We start from the raw sequence: 24,047 nt of genomic DNA on the forward strand, positions 1-24,047 counted from the left end.
TGTTATGCTAGTAGCAGCTTATGTATCCCGGAGCCTCCTGCCTGCAACAACTGACGCTGACTCAAGTTACATTAAATGCTCTAATAATGTATTTTACAGTACATGTTGAGGTTATTTAATTCAAACTTCTGAACAACTGTTTTAAAAACAGCAAAACCTACTAACCTCTATCTAAATTATAATTTGCAAAATTAAAAAATACTCTGAATATTAAAGCAAGATGAGAAGCAGAGGTCTGCACACAGCATTGGTTCATGACAAGCTCTCCCTTCTGGAGAGAAGAATGAATCAGCTGGAAGAATGTGACTCAATTCGTATGTACTCCAGCACAAAAGACAAACTACTATAATCAAAGTGCCTGCTGGAGGTCCTGCTGAAGCACAGTGGCACACCACTTTCACATTTTATACAATTGTCCCTCTGTGGCTCCATTTAGGAGAAGAGTCCATGGTGACCTGGAGGCAGTTTATAAGATAAACAAAAATCTATTTTAATTATGCCAATCGATTAAAATATTTAATAAACGATCAATAGCATGATTGTCCGTGGTAATCGTGATTAATCACACATTTTTTATCTGTCAAAATGGACCTTAAAGGGAGATTTGTATTTAATACTCTTATCAACATGGGAGTGGACAAATATGCTGCTTTATGCAAAATATATGTATATATTTATTATTGTAAATCAATAACCAACACAAAACAATGACAGATATTGTCCAGAAACCCTCACAGGTACTGCATTTAGCATAAAACAATATGCTCCAATCATAACATATCAAACTGCAGCCCAACAGGCAACAACAGCTGTCAGTGTGTCAGTGTGCTGACTTGACTATGACTTGCCCCAAACTGCATGTGATTATCATAAAGTGGGCATGTCTGTAAAAGGGAGACTCGTGGGTACCCATAGAACCCATTTACATTCACATATCTGGAGGTCAGAGGTCAAGGCACCCCTTTGAAAATGGCCATGCCAGTTTTTCCTCGTCAACATTTAGCTTAAGTTTGGAGCGTTATTTAACCTCCTTCAAGACAAGCTAGTATGACATGGTTGGTACCGATGGATTCATCAGGTTTTTTAGTTTTATACGATACCAGGATCTTCTCTCTAGCTTTAAAACCGAGCCGCTACAACCTAAAAACCACAGGTTGTGTTAAAGAAATTAGTGGTGTTAAAAAGGATTTGCATTTACGCCTTATTATCACGTTAACGTTGACAGCCCTAAAATTAACTTCAGTTAATGAAAATTGGGTCAAAATGGCTCAAAATGGCTTACCCACATCTCAACTTTTATTTTATTTTTGTGTCTGGTTGGCACATATCTATATTTTTTGTTTATTGTTCTTTAAAAGAAAACCTAAGAAAGAGTAAATAACACACAAAAAAAATAACCGCAAGACCTAAAATGTAATTAGACTGAAGCCACAAGTGGCTAACAACACCACAGAGAGGCATGTTGAGACATTAACAAAAGAGACTGAGCTCACGGAGCTGTGTGACAGCCGTGAAATTGCTTTACATAAAACGTTGTACCTTATGAGGTGTGACCGGCGTTCTGTAGGCGAATCTCTCGAGCTCAGCCGTCAGTGTTTTGGACCGTCCAGATCCTGACAGCATTCTCCTCACACCTACACACACATACACACACTATTAAAACAGTACATGCTTGAACTAAGAGTAGTTTGTTAGTAGAGTTCAAAAATTCAGGTATCGGAATCCATATCAGGAAGAAAAAATATGGTATCGGAAGACCCTTCTATTAGATTATCATAAAGCGGGCATGTCTGTAAAGGGGAGACTCGTGGGTACCCAGAGAACCCATTTACATTCACACATCTGGAGGTCAGAGGTCAAGGGCCAGTTTTTCCTCTGCAAAATATAGCACAAGTTTGGAGTGTTATTTATCGTACTTTGCGACATGCTAGTATGACAAGGTTGGTACCGATGGATTTCATATAATACCATTAACTTCACTTTACCTTTAAATCTGAGCCCGTTACAACCTCCCAAATTTGATTGCGTTAAAGAAATGAATGTCGTAAAAAACGATTTTCCATTAACGCGTAATTATTGCGTTAACTTTGACAGCTCTAATATGACATAGTTAACTGTGTTCTCCTGTTGTTGGAGGTTTGATACCTGACGACCTGAACTCGTATTTCTGCAGTTTCTACCTGGTTTGTTGTTGGTCGGTTGAGGACTGACTCCACGGCTGCCCCGGGGCATGCTGGGAGCCAGCAGACTGGCCTGGTACAGAGAGTCCAGCTCCGACAGCTCTTCACCTGGCACCGCCGGTCCCCCTCCTCCTCCTCCTGTTGCATTCTGGGAGCCGTAGTATCTGTTGACGTTTTCCGCCCAGCGCTCCACAGGCAGGGCTGCTCTGTAGTCCTGACTGGGGGGCGGTGACGAGTTCCGACCAGGCCGGCTCGCAGGTGGCTGCGGTGGAGGGGTGTTGGAAGGGGAGTCTGGGGTTGAGTAAAGGGGAGAGCTGATTGGCGGGTCAACGGGAGAATCGACAACATCGGGTGGGTCCAGATGTAAGCAGGACCAGTTCCTGGTTGGGTGGGAGGATGAGGGCAGGACGAGCCTGGGGGTGGGGCTAGTCGCAAGAGGCATGGTCTGTGGTTGTCGGGTGTAATATGGCACCTCCTCCATCATCAGATGACACCTGTCATTGGCGGCGACAGGTGACGGGGTACAGGAATACAGCCTGGATGGGAGCGGGACCTGTGCTGGGATGGAGACGGGGGGTGTTCTGGTCCGCTGGGCGGGATGCTCCACCTCCTCAGGTGGAGGGGGTGGAGCCATGTCTCCCAGGGGGCTCTGCTCCCAGGTGTCCATGCACAGTGCAGGGAGGGACCCGGTATTGGCGAGGGGTTTCCCAAAAAGAGAGCAGGGGCTTCTGGTCCTGCTGTCCTCCCTGGGTGAACCTGTAGAGGCCCTGGTGCTGGCGACGGGGTCAGACACTGAGTTTGTTCTGGGAGGGAGGGGCTTAACAAGGCAGGGAGAGAGAGGCGGGGCCTGGTGGTCCTGACTGGCAGCTGATTGGTCGCCCTGTCTCTCTGTCAGAAGTATTTGGAGCGAGAGAGGCTTTTCACTGCAGAGACAGAAAGAGAGAGAGAGATGGGTGAGGAAGTGTGTGTGTGTGTGTGTGTGTGTGTGTGTGTGTGTGTTGGCCTGCAGTATGTTTGGAACAGATGGTGTCATTCTAGAGCTCTGGCTGGTTGTGTGTGTGTGTTTCAGAGGTTGTTTCCTGGGGAGTGTCGACGATCTCTCGCAACGGCCCACACTCCAAATGATCTAGCTGTCACGACAACACTTCTCTCCACAACAACTGTAAAGTCCGCCCAGCGCCCCCTACAGGCTGCACGATGATTGAATTATTCTTAAAAGGAGGTTGTGAGTCACTACGGCGTAGCTCCGGCGTCAACAACAACATTTGTGATTGGTCAGCTTGAGCTGCCTATGCCTTCTCCTGATGCCGGTTGAGAGTGATAGTGGTCGTATCTGCTCCTTTTTAGTGGCACACCTTTTCAAAACACATCTCAGCCAAGACAACTCCACTACTACACAATGACTGTGGCTGTTGATTGCACAGCTGAAGTCTCCTATTCATTAATACGACAAGATCATGCTTCTGGTACTTGTTGCGCTGTCCGCGGCTGTACTAACAACCAGACAAAGCTAAAGTTGTGGCTTCAACAACAGTGTGTTGAACATGCACCCAAAACAAAAAGGGATTGTTGTTGTGACCAACGGAACAGTTTCCATCGCTGACCTACAGACGAGGAATCCAGAAGAATGTGGCTGAGAAACCTGAACTTGTAGAGACCATAAACCCTCGTTATGTGAGCTCAGTTCATTTAGTGGACTAAAAACTAGCGGAGGAAAACCTGCATCCTACTCTGTGGTTGGGAAAAGAGACATTGGGTCCTAAAAAGGACTGACAGCAGTGCCAGGAGAACATTAGGTATGAACATTGTAGCGTTGGTTTAATGACAAACAGTTACTTTGACTATTTTCTGTACAGTTTAAATGTAAGGCAGTTCATGGCACGGAGTGCAGGGCAGCATTAGACTAAAATAGTTTAAGTAGGGTTATCTGTGTAGAAAAAGACTGAACCTTGTTACTGTGGAAGTCCTGATCTGCCTCAGAGCTTTTCAGATTGTTCATGTCTTCACCGTCTGTAGCAACGGAGTCAATAACGTAGCTAAATATGTTAGTGTAGGTTATCTGAGGCCACTTCTTCAGGTCGTCCTCCATCCCTCCATAGTAGAAGGCAGAGCTATGATCACACTATCCTGTCTGAGCTGTAATAGATGGTGTTCACACATGTTTTACTAGATTTATTAATACAACCGCTCTAGGAGAGACGATTAGCGGACCGCTACCGTGGAAGACGCCGGTTCCGGTTCAGTGAGACGACGCCCCGGAAGTTGCGCCCATAATTCACGAAAGGCAACATGGGGGCTAGGACTAAGATGGATAGAGAAGCAGAAGCAACAAAGTCATTGTTTCAAGTCACAAGTTAGTCTCCAGTCTTTGCTTTAAGGTCCTGACACAACAAGTAGACGGTCGGCCGTTGGACAGTTTGAGGTCGTCGTGAGCGTCTGTCGGACTAGTTTTTGCGGTGTGTCCCACATCGTCAGCTCTAGTCTGCCCGTGTCAGAGTTTTTGGCTGACTCAGCATGTTGTATCGGCGGCGGGTTCGAGTGTAACTTCTTGGCCAAGACAAAGGTGACGTTAAGGTGACGCAACTAGAGGCCTTTGTCGCCACTAGTTCTTTGATGCCGGGTTGGTGTGTCTGGGCCTCTAAAGTCAAGACCAACCAGTCCCAGGTCGAGCAACAGTTACAGTAGTTTAGTCAATTTACATGAATAATGAACACTTCAAAATAAACTTTACACCATTTAAATCAAACTTCTCAGGCGTGTCCTTGGTGTGTTGTTCTTGTGACTCAGTTATAATAATTTTTCTCTTGTTTGGTGAGTCTAAACATCTAAACGTGATAATCTGAGGTGTCATCTGACCGCTCAACAGGACTGGAGGCGGTCAGGTTGCATCAGATGGCGGGAAAACGTCGAACAAGGATTGTTGCAGTGACTGTTGTGCAGCTTCCTGAAGTGTTGTGCAGAGACTATAACAGTAACCCTACCATACCTCTGCTCTCGCTGACTCTCAGGGGTATGCTCTTCTTCTTAAGCTGGAAATAGTGCAGCCTAACATACCAGGCTGGTGCTAGACTGACAATGAGTCAATGTTGAGACCGAAACCTGTGCTGACTGACCCAATTTGCTAACCTGCACAATAGTTGGATACCCTGCACAGGAGTACTGGGCGGATGGACACACACAGAGATGAGGTTGATATCCATCCCCTCATCTCAATCTCAGAAAGAAAGGTAATAAATGCATCTCTAAAATATCATTAAAGCTGAAGTAGGCGAGATTGGAGCAAATATGATTAATAAAAGTTATTTTTATAAAACGGTCACTATACCGTGACAGTAGTACATGAAACAGGTAATCTGAAAAAAATCATGTTCCTCTGTGTCCTCCGGTGCTCCTAACGGCATCTGCAAGATTTCACAGACCGGAGGAAAACAAGCAGTAAGAGCTGATCTGAGGTCATCTGTCTATGAGAGCCGGCTGTCAATCACTCGCGAACTCTGACCAAACGGTCAAACTAGGCAGCGCTGATCAAATATGAATCAATATTCTGTTACGTTAATGCCTATTTCTCTCCTCAGATGTTCTCAGAATCATCTTGTAGTGTACTGTTTAGCTGTAAAATGAGAAAGTTTGTGACCATTGTGAAATCTGGTGAAGGAACGCCAAGTTCTGGTCACATGACCGGAGCACAGCCAATAGGAACACTCTCTCTCTGAAGTGACCTGTGATTGGTCAAAGTCTTTTTAAAAGCCTGAAAACAGAGCCATGAGGAGGTGCAGAAGTCTAGTTCTCTCTCAGAACACTTGAATTATAATATGCTGAAGGTTATTATGGGATTTCTGCCGAATGATGCCAAAAATATACTGCCTTCTGCCACTGTAATGAGCCTTGTTTGGATGCTTAGAATGTATTTCATATTTAACAGACATGGCGTTGTTGAATGCAAATGCTTCTCCTGATTGGCTGAGCTGACTGCAGGTGGTACCTGGGCTGTTCCTGCAGCTGCTGCCCCTCCTCCTGTTGTTGCTGCGGCTGCTGTCTGCCTGCCTCTGAGTCCTGCTGCTGCTGCAGTTGCATGCGTTGCTGCAGGCTGCGGGCTCTCCTCATGCAGCGCTGCAGCCGGCTGTGACTACTAGCTCCGCCCTCAGCTGCCACCAGCTGCAGTTTGGCTGCAGCCGGATCACATGTCAACAGAAAATACACAACAGAAAGAAAAGAAAAAAACAAAGAGAGGAAAGAATAAATAAGGAAAAGAAAAGAAAAGAAAGATGCAGAAAATAACTTGTTATGATGATTTCATGCAAAAATCTTACAAAAGCATATATACACCTGACAGAAAATCAAATATCAGACTGCTGAAATGATGGTGATGTGACCATGTGTGTGTGTGTTTGATGGGAATGGTAGGCATGAGAAAGATCAATAACTCAGGTTTGGTTCTCAATGATGAAATGGTTAAATCATATTCAGACAAATTCATAAAATTATAACCAAACATGTCAGCCTAAACTAACTCACACCAGGCTGTCAAGTTAAAGGGTCACTCCTGTTTATTGCACCTTGGGTCTTATTTTAGTATTTTTATTTCAGTGGTCCAGTACACATTTCAATTCAATAATTGCTAGTAAGTAAGATAAATAATAAGAAAAGTACAATCATTAAATCATGTCCTCCTGTGGGACACTATTTCAACCTCAAATGTCAAGTTTATTTCTAAATATCTATATTTGTATCTATTGTAAAAACACAATGAATGAAATCAGTAATGCCTCTTTGGTCAGGCGGGGGGTCCGATAGGTGGGGATGGTAGGGGATATTATGACACAAACGTAAAGCCAATTATCTCCTCTACCTCCTCCGAAGAAACTCTCAAGCTCTCAAAAATTAAGGCTGAATATTTTTGCTTTTTAGTTATGTTTTGCCGAGTACACACGTCACGAGAATCCAGCCGATTCTGGGCCCGATTCCACCCTCTTAGCGATAACGGTCGACAAAGTCCTGATTTTTTGATGTTTCTTAAGATTATCTTGACAGACTTTCCTGTGGTGTGAGGTATGTTAAGAGTGTTTTTTACACCCCGGATCTGCTCAGAAGTAATTGTTAAACATGTTCAATATTTACGATCCGATATTCCGCAGAGAGAGGGGAAGCCCGAGGACAGCCGAGGACGCAAAAGCTCAAATTGTTTCCCTCCACACACTATAGGAACAAAACTGTTAAACTTATCATTACATGTTGTTATGTGTGGGGTCTCACATTTTACACATCTGTAAGCACTTGAACAATCTTTTGGTGTGGTGTTTAATGTAGTGTAGCCAGATCTTTGCATCAGTAATACCAAGCTGCCTGTGTACTTCATCAGAACTGCTTGTTGGGTGGTTGTGTGAGGTACACACTGTCTGATTGCCCCCTCCAGGCAATCATCAGCAAAGCCCTGATTTGTTGATGGTTCTTAAGATGATCTTTCCAGATGTTCCTGTCCAAATCGGCTCTGAAGTCCATCCCGGCCGCACCGATTTCAAATCGTAAATATTAAACATGTTCAATTTTTACGATAGGATATCCTGTTGTGTGTGGGGAACAACCGATGACGCAGCCACGCGCGAAAGAACGATAGCCAATTGAGAACAAAGCTGACTGAAGCAGAAGGACAACCATCGCTGTCACCACCGCTGTCATTAGCTTATGCATTAGCTCATGCATAAGCTAATGCATGAGCTAATGCATGAGCTAATGCAAAACACCGAGCATAAAGTAGTAGTGAGATGGGGCTCAGAAATGGAGGACCAACTTGTTGATTTGAGGCAACAACACGAGTGTTTATTTAACATGACTTCATCCATCCATCCTTTGTGAATTTTCAGTACAAAGTATTGCAGAAATGAACTAACTAACGTTGCTAATTCTTCCTGCCCGTCGTCTACCACGTTTGTTTCTCGTTTGATGGCGAGAAATTTTGCGAGATTTCCGTTTTTTTGTTAGTGTGGACTCATGAAATCAAATCATTGTTCATCACACAGTATGAGAACAAAACTGTTTAATTTAACATGACATGTCGTTATGTGTAGGGCCTCTCACATTTTCACCATCTGTTAATAAACTGTGAAAAAAAAGTTCGGAAACTTGTGTTTGGTGGATTATTTCTCTGTTGTTACAATGCTAATGGTCATTGTATATTACATGGTTGGAAAGCCTGTTTATTTACCTTCACAATGATGTCCAACTTGTAAGGATCATGCATTTGTGGGATGAGCAGCACAGCTGATTATGTGGGTAGCGCCCTAGAAATATTTGCCAAAATACTCTGTCAATGGTAAACAGTGTATTCTCCTGTTGGTGTTGACTCTTGTTTTGAGTTGTTTAGTGGATTGGATGATTGAACTCTCTATCAGTAACAAGGAACAAACATGACATATTGTCTATTTTACACTTTATTCATTTAATACACCGTCAGGAGACTCAGTAGCGGTGGAGGATCCATACGCAGCCACAACAGCCTGGCACCTCTTCCTCATGCTGGTCACCAACCTGGTCACACGTTGCTGTGGGATGGCGTTCCATTCCTCAACCAGGATTCATTGCAGGTCAGCCAATGTGGAATTGCCAATATGTCTTGTTTGTTCCTTGTTACTGATAGAGAGTTCAATCATCCAATCCACCAAACAACTCAAAACAAGAGTCAATACCAACAGGAGAATACACTTTTTACCATTGGCAGAGCATTTTGGCAAATTTTTCTTGGGTGCTACCCACATAATCAGCTGTGCTGCTCATCCCACAAATGCATGATCCTTACAAGTTGGACATCATTGTGAAGGTAAATAAACAGGCTTTCCAACCATGTAAAATACAATGGCAATTCCACCAAACCCAGTTTATTTGAAAAACTTAGTTTAGTGTGGGCCAGCCTTTGGAAACTGAATTGGGGGGGGGCTATGTCCCACAATGAAGCAAACATTCCGAAGCAAATTGGTCAGCTGTTCAGGTGGATGTTTGTTTCCGTTTTCCAACTTGTCTGATTGTCTGACTGCTCACTGGATTTCTTGTTAATGATGTCTCCGTGTTCCCAGTATAATTTTATTATTACTGATAAAAATGACAAAATAAGAGCCAAGTTGTCATAAACTGGAACCATTTAAAGTGCAGATTGTCAAGTTTCAGGAAAGTGACGCTGCTCTTTTATTTTGAGGAGAGGAGGTTTTAAGATCTTCTGAAGCTCGACTCACCGATCTGCTTCTCCTCTTGAGGTTTTGTTCCCTTCCATTTTAAATATTTGATGCTTTTCTTCAATATGCCTGTTTAATGTCTCGGCACAGTTTGGTATTTCTACGTCTGTTTCTGTGTTTCTGTGTTTGTGTGTGTGTGTGTGTGTGTGAGTGATGCAAATATGATTGACTGATCAAACGAATTGAGAAAGAGATGTGGGGATTCTAAATGTTCAGATAAGAAACAAGAAAAAGTGAGTGTGTGGTTAAAGGAGAAAGCAAAGATGGTGTAGTTGAGACTGAACAGTGTGTGTGTGTGTGTGTGTGTGTGTGTGTGTGTGTGTCGAGCAGTTATCAGCAGGCCACTGTGCTGCCTCTGGTTGCCATTAGCAACGAAGCAGAGGGTTGGTGGGCGGGGGTGCGGTGACCTCATTCACAGTGTGTTTATTTGGTATGAGATACTGAGTGTGTGTGTGTGTGTGTGTGTGTGTGTGTGTGTGTGTGTGTGTGTGTGTGTGTGTGTGTGTGTGTGTGTGTGTGTGTGTGTGTGTGAAGCGGAGGAGGCAGGGTCGGGGGGTGGGGGGTGGGAGTGGGAGGAGCTTACAGACAGCTTCGTTGACCGCTGACAGCGCAGCGGCGACCTCGCCTGCCTGCTCCAGACGCACTGACTGATCCAGCAGAAGCTCCGCCTCCGACACACACCTCTCAAAGCTGTCACCTTTACCTACAGGACCAACACACACACACACACACACACAAACATATTTAATGATTCTGCAGCTTGATAGGACTGTCAAAATTAGTCAAAAATATGGTTTGAACATTTGTTCTAAAACAATCTAATTGTGTGCATTATGTCCATGACACTGTGTCCTAACTGGCTGTGAGTGATGCAGCACTGCGCAGCATGCCATTGTGAGCTGAACGTTTGTCAGACGTCCTGTTTCTATTTATTCCTGTCGCTCGCTTTGAAAGCGACACAATGGACGAGGAACGGCTGACAACTGAAGTTGAAATGAGGAGTTATCTATATGATACCATTTCACTACAGAAACCTAAATAAGGTGGCAGCTGACGGGAGAGAGATCGCCAGCAGATCAACTGATAGTTTCCTTCTTGCTGTAGGCTATACTGTAAGTCATTTCTAGTAAATATCACAATTTTAAAAGCATGTTTTCTGTTTTAAAAAGAACAAACGTCGGAGGATAGCGAGTACTACTCCCCCATCTTTTAAGTAGTTCCATCTCCGGTCTGATTTGGAGCTCACAGCTGATAGGTACGAGGTTTGTTTACATGATATGACACAACGCTTACTGTTAGGTCACGGTTTCACTCTCTCTGTGGCCGAGTTCTCTGCCATCATTACAGCTGCTGTTGAATTATTCCTCATTCAGTTTGACCTAAAGTTACATTTCATTTGCAGTTAATGAAAGTGACGTTGTGTGACTCCCGTCAGGTGGTGCATTCAGTGTGCGCGAGGTAGACAGCTGCGGTAGTGCTGCGGGGCTTTTTTCACAGTCGAATATTCATTTTCATATTTGAATGTTAATTAAAATTAATTTTCAATTAAAAAAATAGATTTGAATTTAGAATATTCGCTGACAGCCCTGCAGCTTGGTGAAGAGAAATGGGTCCAATTCCTGCTCAAAGTGTAAATACAGTTCAGTGTTAAAGGTCCCATATTGTAAAAAAAAAAAATATTTTCATGTCTTTTATATTATAAAGCAGGTTTAAGTGCTATAAAAATACTGTTAAACTAACAAAACGATGTCACAAATATACAATATTTAGACCATTACACAGTTTTAAACATTAACATTGTAAATGTGTCCCAGTTTATTTCCTGTTGCAGTGTATGTAAATAACATCAACTGACAGGAAATAAACATGGACCCAAGCTGTTGCCTAGCAACACAATTCCGTTGAAATGTACTAAAACGGAGCATTTCAGACAGAGGGTGAATACAGGTATATTCAGGCAGACAGTATGAGGAAAATAATGTGTTTTTTGAACATTACAGCATGTAAACATGTTCTAGTAGAAACACAAAATACAAGATAGACCCTGAAAATGAGCATAATATGGGACCTTTAAAGGCCGAGTGAGCTGTGAAGGAAACATGCACACACATGCACCTTTACATTTTTTATATGGAAAAATGATTCTGACGATCTGGTCCCAGACTGACATCAGAAGAACAAGGGTCATTATCGACTGAGAGCAGCACATCAGTAAAGGTAATACTATAACTACTATAACTACTATTACAACTAGTACAACTACTACTACTATTACAACTGAAAAACCTCCAAAACAACAAACGCCATAGTACAGATATAAAGTGAAGAGCAGCCAGCAGAGCGCACACTCACAGTAACACACACACAGACACACACAGACACACACACAGACACACACACACACACGTAGGCTTTATTACTGCGTGGGTCATTCTGTCTTTTGTGTGTTGGCTGCGTTGGACCCTTTCAGCTGCTCAATGAGGAACATTCCTGTTGTCCAACACAGGCACGCACGCACGCACGCACGCACGCACGCACGCACGCACGCCAGTTGGATCAGTGATGGACTGAATCTCTGTTGATTTATTGATTTAAATTCTTCTGATATTCAGGAAAGTCCTGTTGACTTTACTTCTGCTATTATTCTACTTTCATTGAACCCACAGCAACCACATGTCCCATGATGCATTGTTAATACATAGATATTGAAAGTATTATGCATGTGTGTGTGTGTGTGTGTGTCTGTGTGTGTTCATGTACCCTGAATCTGCAGCTGGTCCAGGTCCAGGTACTTGCTGGGTCGAGGGTTGAAGCCCAGCGCCGCCTCCCTCTCTTTCTCTTGCCGGCGCTGTTGTTCTTCCTCCCTCGCTCTCCTCTGCACCTCCTCCTGTAGCTCGTCCAGCTCGCTGCGACCGGCAGGGGGCGCTGTTCAACACACATAAACAGATATAAAGTCATCGCCGTGAACTGCGGCAACAGGATGGCCCGTACGGAGAGTTGTCAGTGTCCACGCATGAGACATTCAGATCAACTGGACCCAAGATTTGTCAGCTGATTCCAGTTTGAGTGGTTGAACAAGATCTGTCTCTCAAGATGAAAATTAGATGGAACAACGTTGCATGCTTCCTCTACCCAAATTAAAATGACGTAAAAAAACAAAACACTTTCTGCGAGTGATTTATTGGTAACAGTACTGAGATTGGCCGATGGGACATCAATGCTGACTTACAGTGCTGCATTGAACTCTCTTATGAAGAGAATACATTGTCAACTACAATGACTTGAGAAGTTAATAGGGGCAAACTTTGCACTGCACATGCCGCTGTCTGTGTCCTTAGTTCAGTTTGCATTACTAGCTGTTGAAACATGGTAAAAGCAACAGGGTTCTACATCAAGTACAGGTGTGTAAAGGTCCATTCAAGCAGGTGCAATATTTCAAACAAGTTTGCAGGTCGGCAAAAGGCAAAGTGAAAGCTAGATGTGGCGCAACTGCATAGAAAGCAGGGCAGTCAATCGATTCAAATATTTAATCGTGATTAATCTTATCAACATGGGAGTGGGCAAATATGCTGCCTTATGCAAATGTATGTATATATTCAGCACTGAAAATCAATTAACAACAAAAACAATGATAGATATTGTCCAGAAACCCTCACAGGAACTGCATTTAGCATAAAACAATATGCTCCAATCATAACATATCAAACTGCAGCCCAACTGGCAACAACAGCTGTCAGTGTGTCAGTGTGCTGACTTGACTATGACTTGCCCCAAACTGCATGTGATGATCATAAAGTGGGCATGTCTGTAAAGGGGAGACTCATGGGTACCCATAGAACCCATTTACATTTACTGATCTGGAGGTCAGAGGTCAAGGGACCCCTTTGAAAATGGACATGACAGTTTTTCCTTCTTGACAAGCTAGTATGACATGGTTGGTACCAATCGACTTGGGTTTACTAGTTTCATATGATGCCAGTATCATCTCTCTAGCTTTTAAACTGAGCCCGCTGCATTAATGCATTGAAGAAATTTGTGGGGTTAAAATGAATAAGCATTACCGCGTTATCTCGTTATTATCTCGTTATTATCTCGTTAACTTTGACAGCCCTAAGAATAGAAAGATGCGCAAAGACACATGAAGTGAGCTGAAGATGTGTCGTACCGAGGCTCCCCCTGCTGGAAGAGCTGAGCTCCTGCAGCAAAGCTCCACTGCTCTTCGACCTGATGTTCCTCCACGACGGTCCTGAGGAAGAGGAGGAGGAAGGCTTATTCACGACACACTCCCTGAACACGAGGGAGACACACAGAGAGAAAGAGAGAGTAATGTATTAGCACAGTGACGTCAAGTAATATTTGTCTTGAATATTCAGCCATGTGGCTACAGTCACAGTTCACCTTCAGCTTGATTTCCTGGGCTGAAACACAGCTGCTTCTGATCAATCTCTATTTTAATTGAATTGGGTATCAGCGCTGTGTAGCCGGCCCATTTTCACTTCTTTTTATTTATTGTTGTTCTTTCTTTTGTAAATCCATCCAAATCTTATTACTAAACAAAGTATTTTCGGATTATCCTCCCGTGAAGGCATTAGTTGTGCGCAAACATGCTGCACAGGAATCTTTTTTCGTTTTTTGTCGTTTTATTTAATTCTGTCAAAGTCTTTTAGCAATGATTTGCTTTCATTTTTCGGGCACTACGCTCTCCTGAAAGGGACTGTTTGTAAGAATCAGAAATTGCTTGTTAACACCTGTGGCAGTTAAGCACACGAAAGTCAGCGCCCTGCTGCTCGCGCTCGCAGTTGTGCTCGCTCTACATAGACATGAATGAGCATTGATCAACACAGTGAGCCTCCCGACCGCGGCCGGAGGGAACAGGGGAGACACCGGAGTTTTGGTCGGAGACGATAACGTTTCTCTCTGCGGAGCCCCGTCACTTCACAAGACACGGGAAACCTCTGTTGGTCTGGAGGAGCTGCAGCAGTTATTTCTGCACAAACGTCCACTGTACGTTCACTAGATATTCTCAGAGCTACTAACTCTTCTGCAGTGTGTAGTGTGCGCGCATGCACGTGAGAGTGGAGTGAGAGAGTGAGAACAAGCGCGGTGTGTGAGTGAAGGCAGGCAGAGGAGCAGAGGAGCAGAGTACAGCAGAGACTCCGGTCCTGGAGACCAAAGCTACGGTCTCCCCCGCGTCCTCCGACCGCGGCCAACACTGTTTAACAGACGGGCTTCACTAGATACAACCAAGAGGTTTTGGTGCTTCACTGGAGTTTGTGTTGGAGTCTGAGTCTGAGCAGCGTAGACACACGCGAGCACGCATGGGACACCGACCCTCAATGATTTATACGTGTAAGAAGTTACAAACAGGCCCTTTAAGGCCATTCTATAGAAAACTTTTTCTGGGACTATAGAAAGCCTGGGGGTGGGAGGGCGGGTTGTAGTACTATATACAATATATATGTTCACAACCACTAAAATAGCTTCTGCTGTAAATTGAAAAGGACATCCACTAGACGAACACGTCCTTTTTTCTTCTTCCTGTAAAGCAATTAGGTCTGTATAAATAAAGTTGGCTTGCTACTGATTCGTACAGAAACTGGCGAACATGAACATGATGTCAGACTAATTAATGACTGATGATACTCAGTTTTATTATCAGGCTAATTCTCTGGCCCTGTGTGCAGCTGTGTTTAGTAGAAAAATAAAGTGAATATATTATTGAAATAATAAATACTGAATACTAAAGAAGGATGTACATCAGGGGACAGACAGCCCTGGATCAGGACCTTCTGCGAGCTCACCTCTCCCCCAGGTTCAGATCCAGGCTGACTGGACTGCTGCTGTTCCTCTCGCTACTCTCGTATCCGCTCTCCATCCTCTGGATCAGCCTTGGAGGAGGAGGTGGAGGAGGAGGGGGCAGCTCTGCACGTCCTCCACTTCCCCTTCCCCTTCCCCTTCCACTTCCACTTCCAGGTCCATCTCCATCTCCTCTGTGGCTGCTGGAGGTGGTGGGGAGAGTCCACGAGGAGCCCGCCCTGACAGTCCTCACCTCCTCCTGGGCCGGGAAGGAAGCGTCTGCTCCCTCCGAGGCCGGAGCTCCACAGTCGTCGGGCAGGGAGGCTCCGAGCGGGCTGTATCCCGCCTGCCTTCGCCTCTCGCGGCCAAAGATGCTGTCGATGTTGAGCGCCTCCCTGCGGGGCCTCCATGCTGGCCGGTACCTCCCTGACCCTGCTCCGCCCGAGCAGCTGGACTTGGACTCGCTGCTCGTGCTTTCGGCCTCCCAGTCATGGGGTTTACTGGAGGAGGAGCAGGGAGCGGTAGTGGTGGCAGGGTAGTGGTGGTTGTTGGTGGAGGAGGTGATTTCAGAGGAGATTACGGCAGCCGGTAAAGAAGAGGAGGAAGAGGAGGAGAGGGGTCGGCTGTGGATGATGTTGCTCATGGTCTCCTTGAAGTCTCGGAGGCGACTGGTTGAGGATGAGAAGGAGGAGGAAGGTTTGGGGAGATGACGAGGAACCTGCTGCTCCTTTAACGTCTCTCCTGGGTGGAGGAAAGATGAGAGGGGAGAGAGGGAGGGAAGAGAGTAAACAGGAGGGAGGAGAAAGAGGAAAGAGGGGAGAAAAAAAGGAGCAGACAGGAGAGCGGGGTGAGAAAAGGAAGGAAATGAGGATAAGAAAGGGAAAGAAGCAAGGAGGAAAAAGAAGAACAAAAGAAAGAACAGAAAAGAGGAGAAAAGGTGGAGGACATAGAATTTGAGAACATAAGAAAAGTAAAACACCCCAAAAAATAGAGACATGGGGAAAGTAAGATTACATTAGAGTAACGGCAGAAATGAATGAAGGAAGAGAGAACGAATGATTTAATATGAGTGACAACTGAAAGTTGATAACAGCAACACAAGTTCTCCTCCTGCAGTTACAAAACTGTTTATATTTCATATCTTTCTTTTCCCACAAAGAAGCATTTCACACCCAAATTTTGGTATGAAGGAATATCCCAATATTTGATTACAGCTAAAAGCCTAAAACTTTCCTCACAGTTAATGTTTGAAAAGAACGTCTTTAAAATGGTGCAGAAACGCGTTAACGCAACTTGCGATTTTTATGTTGTACCTCAGTTTTAAAGCTAGAGTGAAGATACTGGCATCATATGAAACTAGAAAAACCTGATGGATCCATCGGTACCAACCATGTCATACTAGCTTGTCCAAACGCTCCAAACTTGCACTTAAATTTTTGGCGAGGAAAAACTGACATGGACATTTTCAAAGGGGTCCCTTGACCTCTGATCTCCAGATCAGTGAATGTAAATGTGTTCTATGGGTACCCACAAGTCTCCCCTTTACAGACATGCCCACTTTATGATAATCACATGCAGTTTGGGGCAAGTCATAGTCAAGTCAGCACACTGACACACTGACAGCTGTTGTTGCCTGTTGGGCTGCAGTTTGCCATGTTATGATTGGAGCATAATGTTTTATGCTAAATGCAGTACCTGTGAGGGTTTCTGGACGATATCTGTCATTGTTTTGTGTTGTTGATTGATTTCCAATAATAAATATAAACATACATTTGCATAAAGCAGCATATTTACCCACTCCCATGTTGATAAGAGTATTAAATACTTGACAAATCTCCCTAATAATTAACCATGGACAATCATGCAATTAATCGAGATTAAATATTTTCATCGATTGACAGCCTTAGTTTAAACTTTCCATACCTTAAATTTAATAAATTTTGTTGTCACTGGTATTAATCTAATTTCCAGTTCAGTTTACTGTTTAAATGTACTTTTATATATTTACAGTTAGTGTTACAGTTTAACAAGTTTCTTTTTTGAAAGAATGGCCACTTGCCACATATCTTGGTCACAGCTACTAATATATCCAAATTCAAGGGATCCTTACCAAAACTGTTTAGGTTAAAGATGAATATAAGCAGATATACATTATATCCTTTTCAGGTTTTTTTAAATACTCAAAAACCAACATAAAAAATCCAGTGTTGGTCGACTTTTATTCAACATGTCACATGATTAATAGTCTGCATGCCCAGTAGTTTCCTCTCTGCCCTATGATTGGCCCCTGCGCCCCTAAATTCTCCAGTCCCTGATTGGCACAAACACCCCCGCCTACCCTCGCTGTGGTAACCAGCCGACGAGGCTTCGTTGTCAGGTTTAGACCGCCGGTGGCGGCTAGAGCTCCGCCTCCTATCCCCGGCCCCACCTCCTTTCCTCAGAGACTGGTGCTGCTCACTGTCCGTCACGTGGCCTTAGCAACAAGAAGCATGGCAACGGATGTTTACAGCATGGTCACCACATCATGCAACACAATGGCAGAAGTAAAGACGAATGGCAGGACGTGATTGGCTGCACAACGGGGTCATACAGCGAAATACAAACAATACAAACAAACTTTGCAATTGCTCTGCTCATAAAAAAAGACAAACACATTTAAATGTAAATTAATGAATTCAAATGAATGGTGTGTTGTCACAGAGGTGACTGATCAACCCTGCTGTGATTGGCTAACATGAGCAAAACCTGCTGTGATTGGTTAACAACAAGTAGGACAACAGCTAATGGTCTTTGGCTGCTTTCATTCACATCAAACAACATTATGAAGCTGTTTACGTCACACTGAGAAAAGAACTTTATACATTTTTGGGGAAAAATGTATAACGTATAGCAGATGTATAATATGTGTTGTGGCTACCTGTATTATCAGCCTGGATATTTAGGGCCTTTTAGTCTTCTCCAGCCTGGGATCTGAACCTCAGCCCAGCATCTACATCTAGTCTGGACATATCTAACGTTATACCAAGGTGTTGGCAACACTTCATTGGAGGCATTACTTCACCTCACTACTATTTCATTTCTAGCCTTCTACAACGTTTTTAGCCCCTCCAGCTACCCACCTACTGTATCCAGGCTGCAGAGCGAGGTGTGCACGGCTCCGTCGGGGCGCTCGATGCAGATGACGGTTCCCTGGGAGTCAGAGGAGTAGTGACTGGCCAGGGACTCATGGTGTGAGTGGGAGGGCTGTCGGTACGAGTAGCTCTCCGTCGACGAATCGGTGCGAGTGTCGCTGGAGATGGACTGCTCGCGGCCTGGACGAGCGGGTGGAGGGGGGTGGGATTAGTACACAAGTCGGGGCGTCAGTGGTGATGTGCTCACATACACGCACACACAAATATACATCATATCAGAAATGCCTGAACATCACTGCTGCTACGAGTACTACTGCCACAACTACTTCTCTAACTGTTAGCTGTCTTTGAGTTACCTCAGTCTTGTCTGTCATAGTACTACTACGACTACAACAAGTACTACCGTTTCTGGTTTAGTTACCTGAATGTTTGCTGTTGTGCTACTACTACGACTCCTAGCTGTGTTGTAGTTACCCGAGTCTTCGCTGTCGTAACAGGCCTTGTTGAGGTGGTGGAGGTCGAAGCGCGAGGGCAGGTCCTGGACCGACACCGGCGTCCCCCGCGGGTCGGCGTACAGCAGCAGCAGAGGCTGGTAGTGGCCCTTGATGCAGCGAGAAACCACGTCCTTCCACTTGGGACCAATCTGCAAGAGAGCGACAAAAAAATAAAGCAGTTGATGACTTCAAAAGCTGATGAAAATGCTACAAAACCCCCGACTGAGATCTACAAACTTCTGGTGTAGTGGACAAAAACAAAGAAAAGACAAATAAATAAATAAGCTGTACTTTAACTTATTTGGTTTCTTCATAGTTCCATACTTTTTCCTTTCATAATTTTCTCTTTCAGAAAACTGAAAAAAAGTATCCTTATACATTTGTATCACACCGAACTGTGACTCCTACACAAGACTTCTGTGTACCATTACACCCCGTTTACTTCATCAAACATTTCATATCCCTTGCTGCTCAGCTCATTTTCAGGTTTATGCTAAAAGTTGTCAACATCAAGGATCACTAAACATTGTCTGCCTCCTCAGACAACTAAAGAGTGATTTACGATCTCAAATCAATCTGTGATTTTTAGGTATTTTTATTTTAACTTTTTGTTACAAATGTTGAAGGCTGAACCTGATAGATAATAGATTCTAATAGATTCAGTAAGGGATTTGAAGTACCCAAAAAAGGTATGTAAACGTAGGTAGAGTCAAACAATACCAGCCTTACTGATGTCACATATTTAGAAATAGTATTAGTGAATTTACCAGCCGCAGTAAAGACGTCCCGATTGCCTCAAAAACACCACTCAGCAGGTAAAACAGTGATGGCAGCTGAAATTTTGGAGGCGCTTTTCATCAGGCTGTCGGAAAAGAAAACGTTGTCTTCCTGCTTTCTGTCAGTTGGTCTCATTTGTGCGACACAAATCCTCCCGCTTGTTATTTCAACCTTTCCTCCATTTTCAACCCTCAAAAAAAGTCCATGTTCGCCTCTAGATCTGCTCAGATCTAACAGGACGTCCCCAAATCCAAAAACGCAGAGCTGTCCGTCAACCGTGTACCGCTCAGAGAGTGTGTGTGTGTGTGTGTGTGTATGTATATGTGTGAACAAATGTGTGTGTTTGGGCAAGAGAAAGAAAGAGATGTGTGGGCAAAAGTGTCGGCTGTGTGTGTGTGTGTGTGTGTGTGTGTGTGTGTGTGTGTGTGTGTGTTCTGACCACACCCTCGGTGCTGTCCAGCTGGACTGACCAACAATAGAGGGATATCCTTGTTTTCACAACCAGCAGAAAGAGAGAGAGACATAGGGGGAGTGAGGGAATGTGATATCTCATTCCACCAATGTTATCAGAGTACAGCAATAATAGAAAAGAGAGTAAAGTAAAAGTAAAAGAGGAGAAGGAGGTAAAGAAGGGAGGTAAGAGAGAGGTGTGAGGATGGACAGAAAGAGACTACAACATGAGGTAATTTCCTTTCCTTAAACTGACACACACACACACACACACACACATGTGTGCTTCTATACTTGCGAGGACCCTGGTTGATAAAACCCCCCAGTGGTGGAAGAAGTACTTACATGTTTTACAAAAGTAAAAGCAGTAATACCACAGTGTAGAAATCATAGACATAGAATAGGAGTAGAACAGACATTGAAGTGTTTTCTGTGGTTATTTCACTAGTGAAAAAGAAAATGACGTTTGTTTTTATTTGCTGGTGACATCACGTGTCAGTAGGGCCACAATGAAGTTGCAGCTCACCGGGAAGAGAGCGGACATAGCTCCAGAGAGGGATGGCTGGCTAGTTAGCGGTGCGGCGGTGAGTGAGGTGGAGGGACCGTGAGACCCAGCGGCCACCGGCCCGCTGCGTGGCTCGTTTTCTGTAACCAGTGTACCATTAAAGCATGGCAGAATTAGCAAGCTAGCTACCAAGCCAGCTGTCTGCTAGTTAGCTAGCGAACTCTCTAATTCCACCATGCTTTAATGCTACACTGGTTACAGAAAATGAGCCGAACAAAGTTGTCACTCATCTGGCGATAGCGATGTGCTTTCCTATGCGGTGACAAGAGGGTGTGGATGAAGCAGTGCTCGAAGTGGGCCGGTACTCACCGGTACGCCATACCGGCAGATCTACATTTTACTCTTTGGAAGGTGGTCTGTCCATTCCTGAAAGACTGCCATGTGATGGGTTAGAAATACGGTAACCAGACGTCCCGGTTTGTCCGGGACTGTACCAGTTTCAGGCTGACGTGTCCCGAGTCCCGACACATACTGTATCTGTCAAACACTCAAATGTCCCAGTTTTCAATAGTCACTAACAAATTGTCCCGGTTTTCACTACAATTAAAACAACACTATTATACTTACATAGACATTTATCATGTTCCACTCAATAATTAATTTGTGCGCATGAGATAAGCGAGCCAGCACAGCGCACCGCCGTCAAGCCACATTTACGCACGGACGCAACAGATATCTGATGGTTACATTTAGTGCAGTTTTGATCCACAGAACCCTCCGTGCTTATGTGCACATCAAACGTGTCGTTTTGATTAATTCCACTCAGTTCCTTCTGCACATCAACAGATATTTAGCTCCTCTTATAACTCCCTCAGGACCATCCGTTCCTGTCATTCTTTCACCCGGTGTCTCCATCCTGGCCAAACTGTCTGAGCTCCACATTTTAATTATAATAGCCTGAGGCTGTGGCGAGCAACGTGTTGTGATAGAGATTGTTCGGGTTCAAAACTAAAGTTGAAAAATAATGTACGTAGTCCCAGACAACAATTTCCTCTGAGGAAAACTCTCTACATGACTCCCTATAATAATGCCTTCTGTCTGATTTCACTCTTTGCTCAAATGCCTGATGTTAAACTCAGACAAAACTGAAGTTATTGTACTTGGCCCTGAGCACCTCCGAAACAAATTATCTAATGATATAGTTACTTTAGATGGCATTGCCCTGGCCTCCAGCACCACCGTAAGGAATCTGGGAGTTGTCTTCGACCAGGATATGTCCTTTAACTCTCACATAAAACAAACCTCACGGACTGCCTTCTTTCATCTACGTAACATTGCGAAGATCAGGCACATCCTGTGTCAAAATGATGCAGAAAAATTAGTCCATGCATTTGTTACCTCTAGACTCGATTACTGCAATTCCTTATTATCAGGCTGCTCCAATAAGTCTCTTAAGACTCTCCAGTTGATCCAGAATGCTGCAGCACGTGTACTGACTAGAACTAGAAAAAGAGATCATATTACGCCTGTATTAGCTTCTCTGCACTGGCTGCCTGTAAAATCCAGAATAGATTTTAAAATCGTCCTCCTCACCTACAAAGCGCTAAACGGTCAGGCCCCATCATATCTTAAAGAGCTCATAGTACCCTACTACCCCACTAGAGCACTGCGCTCACAGAATGCAGGGTTACTTGAGGTTCCTAGAGTCTCCAAAAGTAGAATGGGAGCCAGAGCCTTCAGCTATCAAGCTCCTCTTCTCTGGAACCAGCTCCCAGTTTCAGTCCGGGAGGCAGACACCGTCTCTACATTTAAGAGTAGGCTAAAGACTTTCCTCTTTGATAACGCTTATACTTAAGCTGCTATAGGCATAGACTGCCGGGGGACTTCCTATGACACACTGTCATAAGGAACTTCCTATGACACACTGAGCTCCCCTCTCCTTCTGTATATACTCATGTCCCATGTCCATGTTGTTACTAACTTCATTCCTTCCCGGGAGTCCTTGTGCCTCCTTGTCTCGCAGCTAACCGTGGAGCGGGGTCACACCTGGAGTGAGGTCATACCTGGAGCGGGATCACACCGGGAGCGAGGTTATACCTGGAGCATGGGCACACTTGGAGCAGGGTTTCACCTGGATCTTGGTGGTCTCCGGTATTGTGGCTGCATCTGCTGCCGCGTCGGTGCCTGCTTGACACCAACTGCTACCATCCCTAATTAACTACGTCTGTACGAGGGACTACCAATGCTAACGAGGGATTTCCAACACCTAGTGACAATGTGGCAGCCTGGAGAATAACACTTCTCAATCACTGCCAAAGACATCAAGAGCCCCCAGCAAGCATGCTGATGCTGCAGGAACCAACGCACGGGCATCGATCGCAGGGACGTCCCACACCAACACACATGGACGTACTGAGGACAGATGCTGGACAGTGCTGGCTTTCCGATAGTTGTATTATCACTCTTTCCATCCACCACTATTGGTTTTGTGTTATCAGCCCTACTTGTATTAGCTATTACAGCTGCTAGACTGCTATTGTGGCTGCTTCTAGATCTCTCTCTCTCTCTCTCTCTCTCTCTCTCTCCTCTCTCTCTCTCTCTCTCTCTCTCTCTCTCTCTCTCTCTCTCTCTCTCTCTCTCTCTCTCTCTCTCTCTCTCTCTCTCTCTCTCTCTCTCTCTCTCTCTCTCTCTCTCTCTCTTCTCTCTCTCTCTCTCTCTCTCTCTCTCCTCTCTCTCTCTCTCTCTCTCTCTCTCTCTCTCTCTCTCTCTCTCTCTCTCTCTCTCTCTCTCTCTCTCTCTCTCTCTCTCTCTCTCTCTCTCTCTCTCTCTCTCTCTCTCTATCTATCTATCTATCTATCTATCTATCTATCCCCCAGCCGGTCTCGCAGATGGCCGCCCGCCCTGCGCCCGGTTCTGCTCCAGGTTTCTTCCCAGTAATCGGGGAGTTTTTCCTGGCCACAGTGCGCTTGGTGGATCCTGTTGGGTCTCTAAACTATGGTGTACGGTCATAGACCTGCTCTATATATAAAGCGTCTTGAGATAACTTCTGTTGTGATTTGACGCTATACAAAAATAAATTGATTTGATTTGATTTGATTTGAAATGCGCCACAGGTGCACCACGTTAGCCACCCTGATGAAAACGGCTATGGTGCGTGCATATTAGCGCGTGCACATGTGGGCGCATGAACGCACATGCGTGAATGTGCGTGCATGAACGTGCGGTACATTTAAGGGTCCCGGTTTGGGGGTTTGAAAATATGGTTAACCTAGTTAGAAATAGCTTAGTTTCTGCAATGTAATTGCTTGGTGGTAAATTGTTGTAGTTAATGAGTTGACAGTGAGTTTCTAAAGGCATCTATACCTTTATTAGTGAGTCAACAGTAGATAAATAACAGGAAATGAGTGGAGAGTAATGGGCAATGACATGCACCAACTTTCCCCAGCAGTACTTTAACATTGCAGTTCACGGTTGACATCTTAAACCCCTTC

General features: G+C 44.5%; 2 protein-coding genes across 2 annotated transcripts in view; one reads left to right on the top strand and one right to left on the bottom strand.

The window, feature by feature from the left end:
- LOC141773450 (cytochrome P450 3A30-like) overlaps positions 1 to 24,047 on the top strand; it is a 302,943-nt gene that overhangs the window by 137,536 nt on the left and 141,360 nt on the right. The window lies entirely within an intron of this gene.
- LOC141773539 (ubiquitin carboxyl-terminal hydrolase 54-like) overlaps positions 1 to 24,047 on the bottom strand; it is an 80,136-nt gene that overhangs the window by 9,221 nt on the left and 46,868 nt on the right. Inside the window, exons 6-15 of the mRNA XM_074645384.1 lie at positions 18,805 to 18,973; positions 18,319 to 18,510; positions 17,538 to 17,672; positions 15,205 to 15,940; positions 13,569 to 13,690; positions 12,164 to 12,328; positions 9,987 to 10,106; positions 6,163 to 6,346; positions 2,181 to 3,103; positions 1,540 to 1,634 (exon numbers count right to left, since the gene is read on the bottom strand). Of these exons, the coding sequence (XP_074501485.1) occupies positions 1,540 to 1,634; positions 2,181 to 3,103; positions 6,163 to 6,346; positions 9,987 to 10,106; positions 12,164 to 12,328; positions 13,569 to 13,690; positions 15,205 to 15,940; positions 17,538 to 17,672; positions 18,319 to 18,510; positions 18,805 to 18,973 (2,841 nt within the window). The remainder of the gene's footprint in view (positions 1 to 1,539; positions 1,635 to 2,180; positions 3,104 to 6,162; positions 6,347 to 9,986; positions 10,107 to 12,163; positions 12,329 to 13,568; positions 13,691 to 15,204; positions 15,941 to 17,537; positions 17,673 to 18,318; positions 18,511 to 18,804; positions 18,974 to 24,047) is intronic.

Source organism: Sebastes fasciatus, chromosome 9, assembly GCF_043250625.1.
Source record: "Sebastes fasciatus isolate fSebFas1 chromosome 9, fSebFas1.pri, whole genome shotgun sequence".
Classification (NCBI taxonomy): Eukaryota; Metazoa; Chordata; class Actinopteri; order Perciformes; family Sebastidae; genus Sebastes; species Sebastes fasciatus.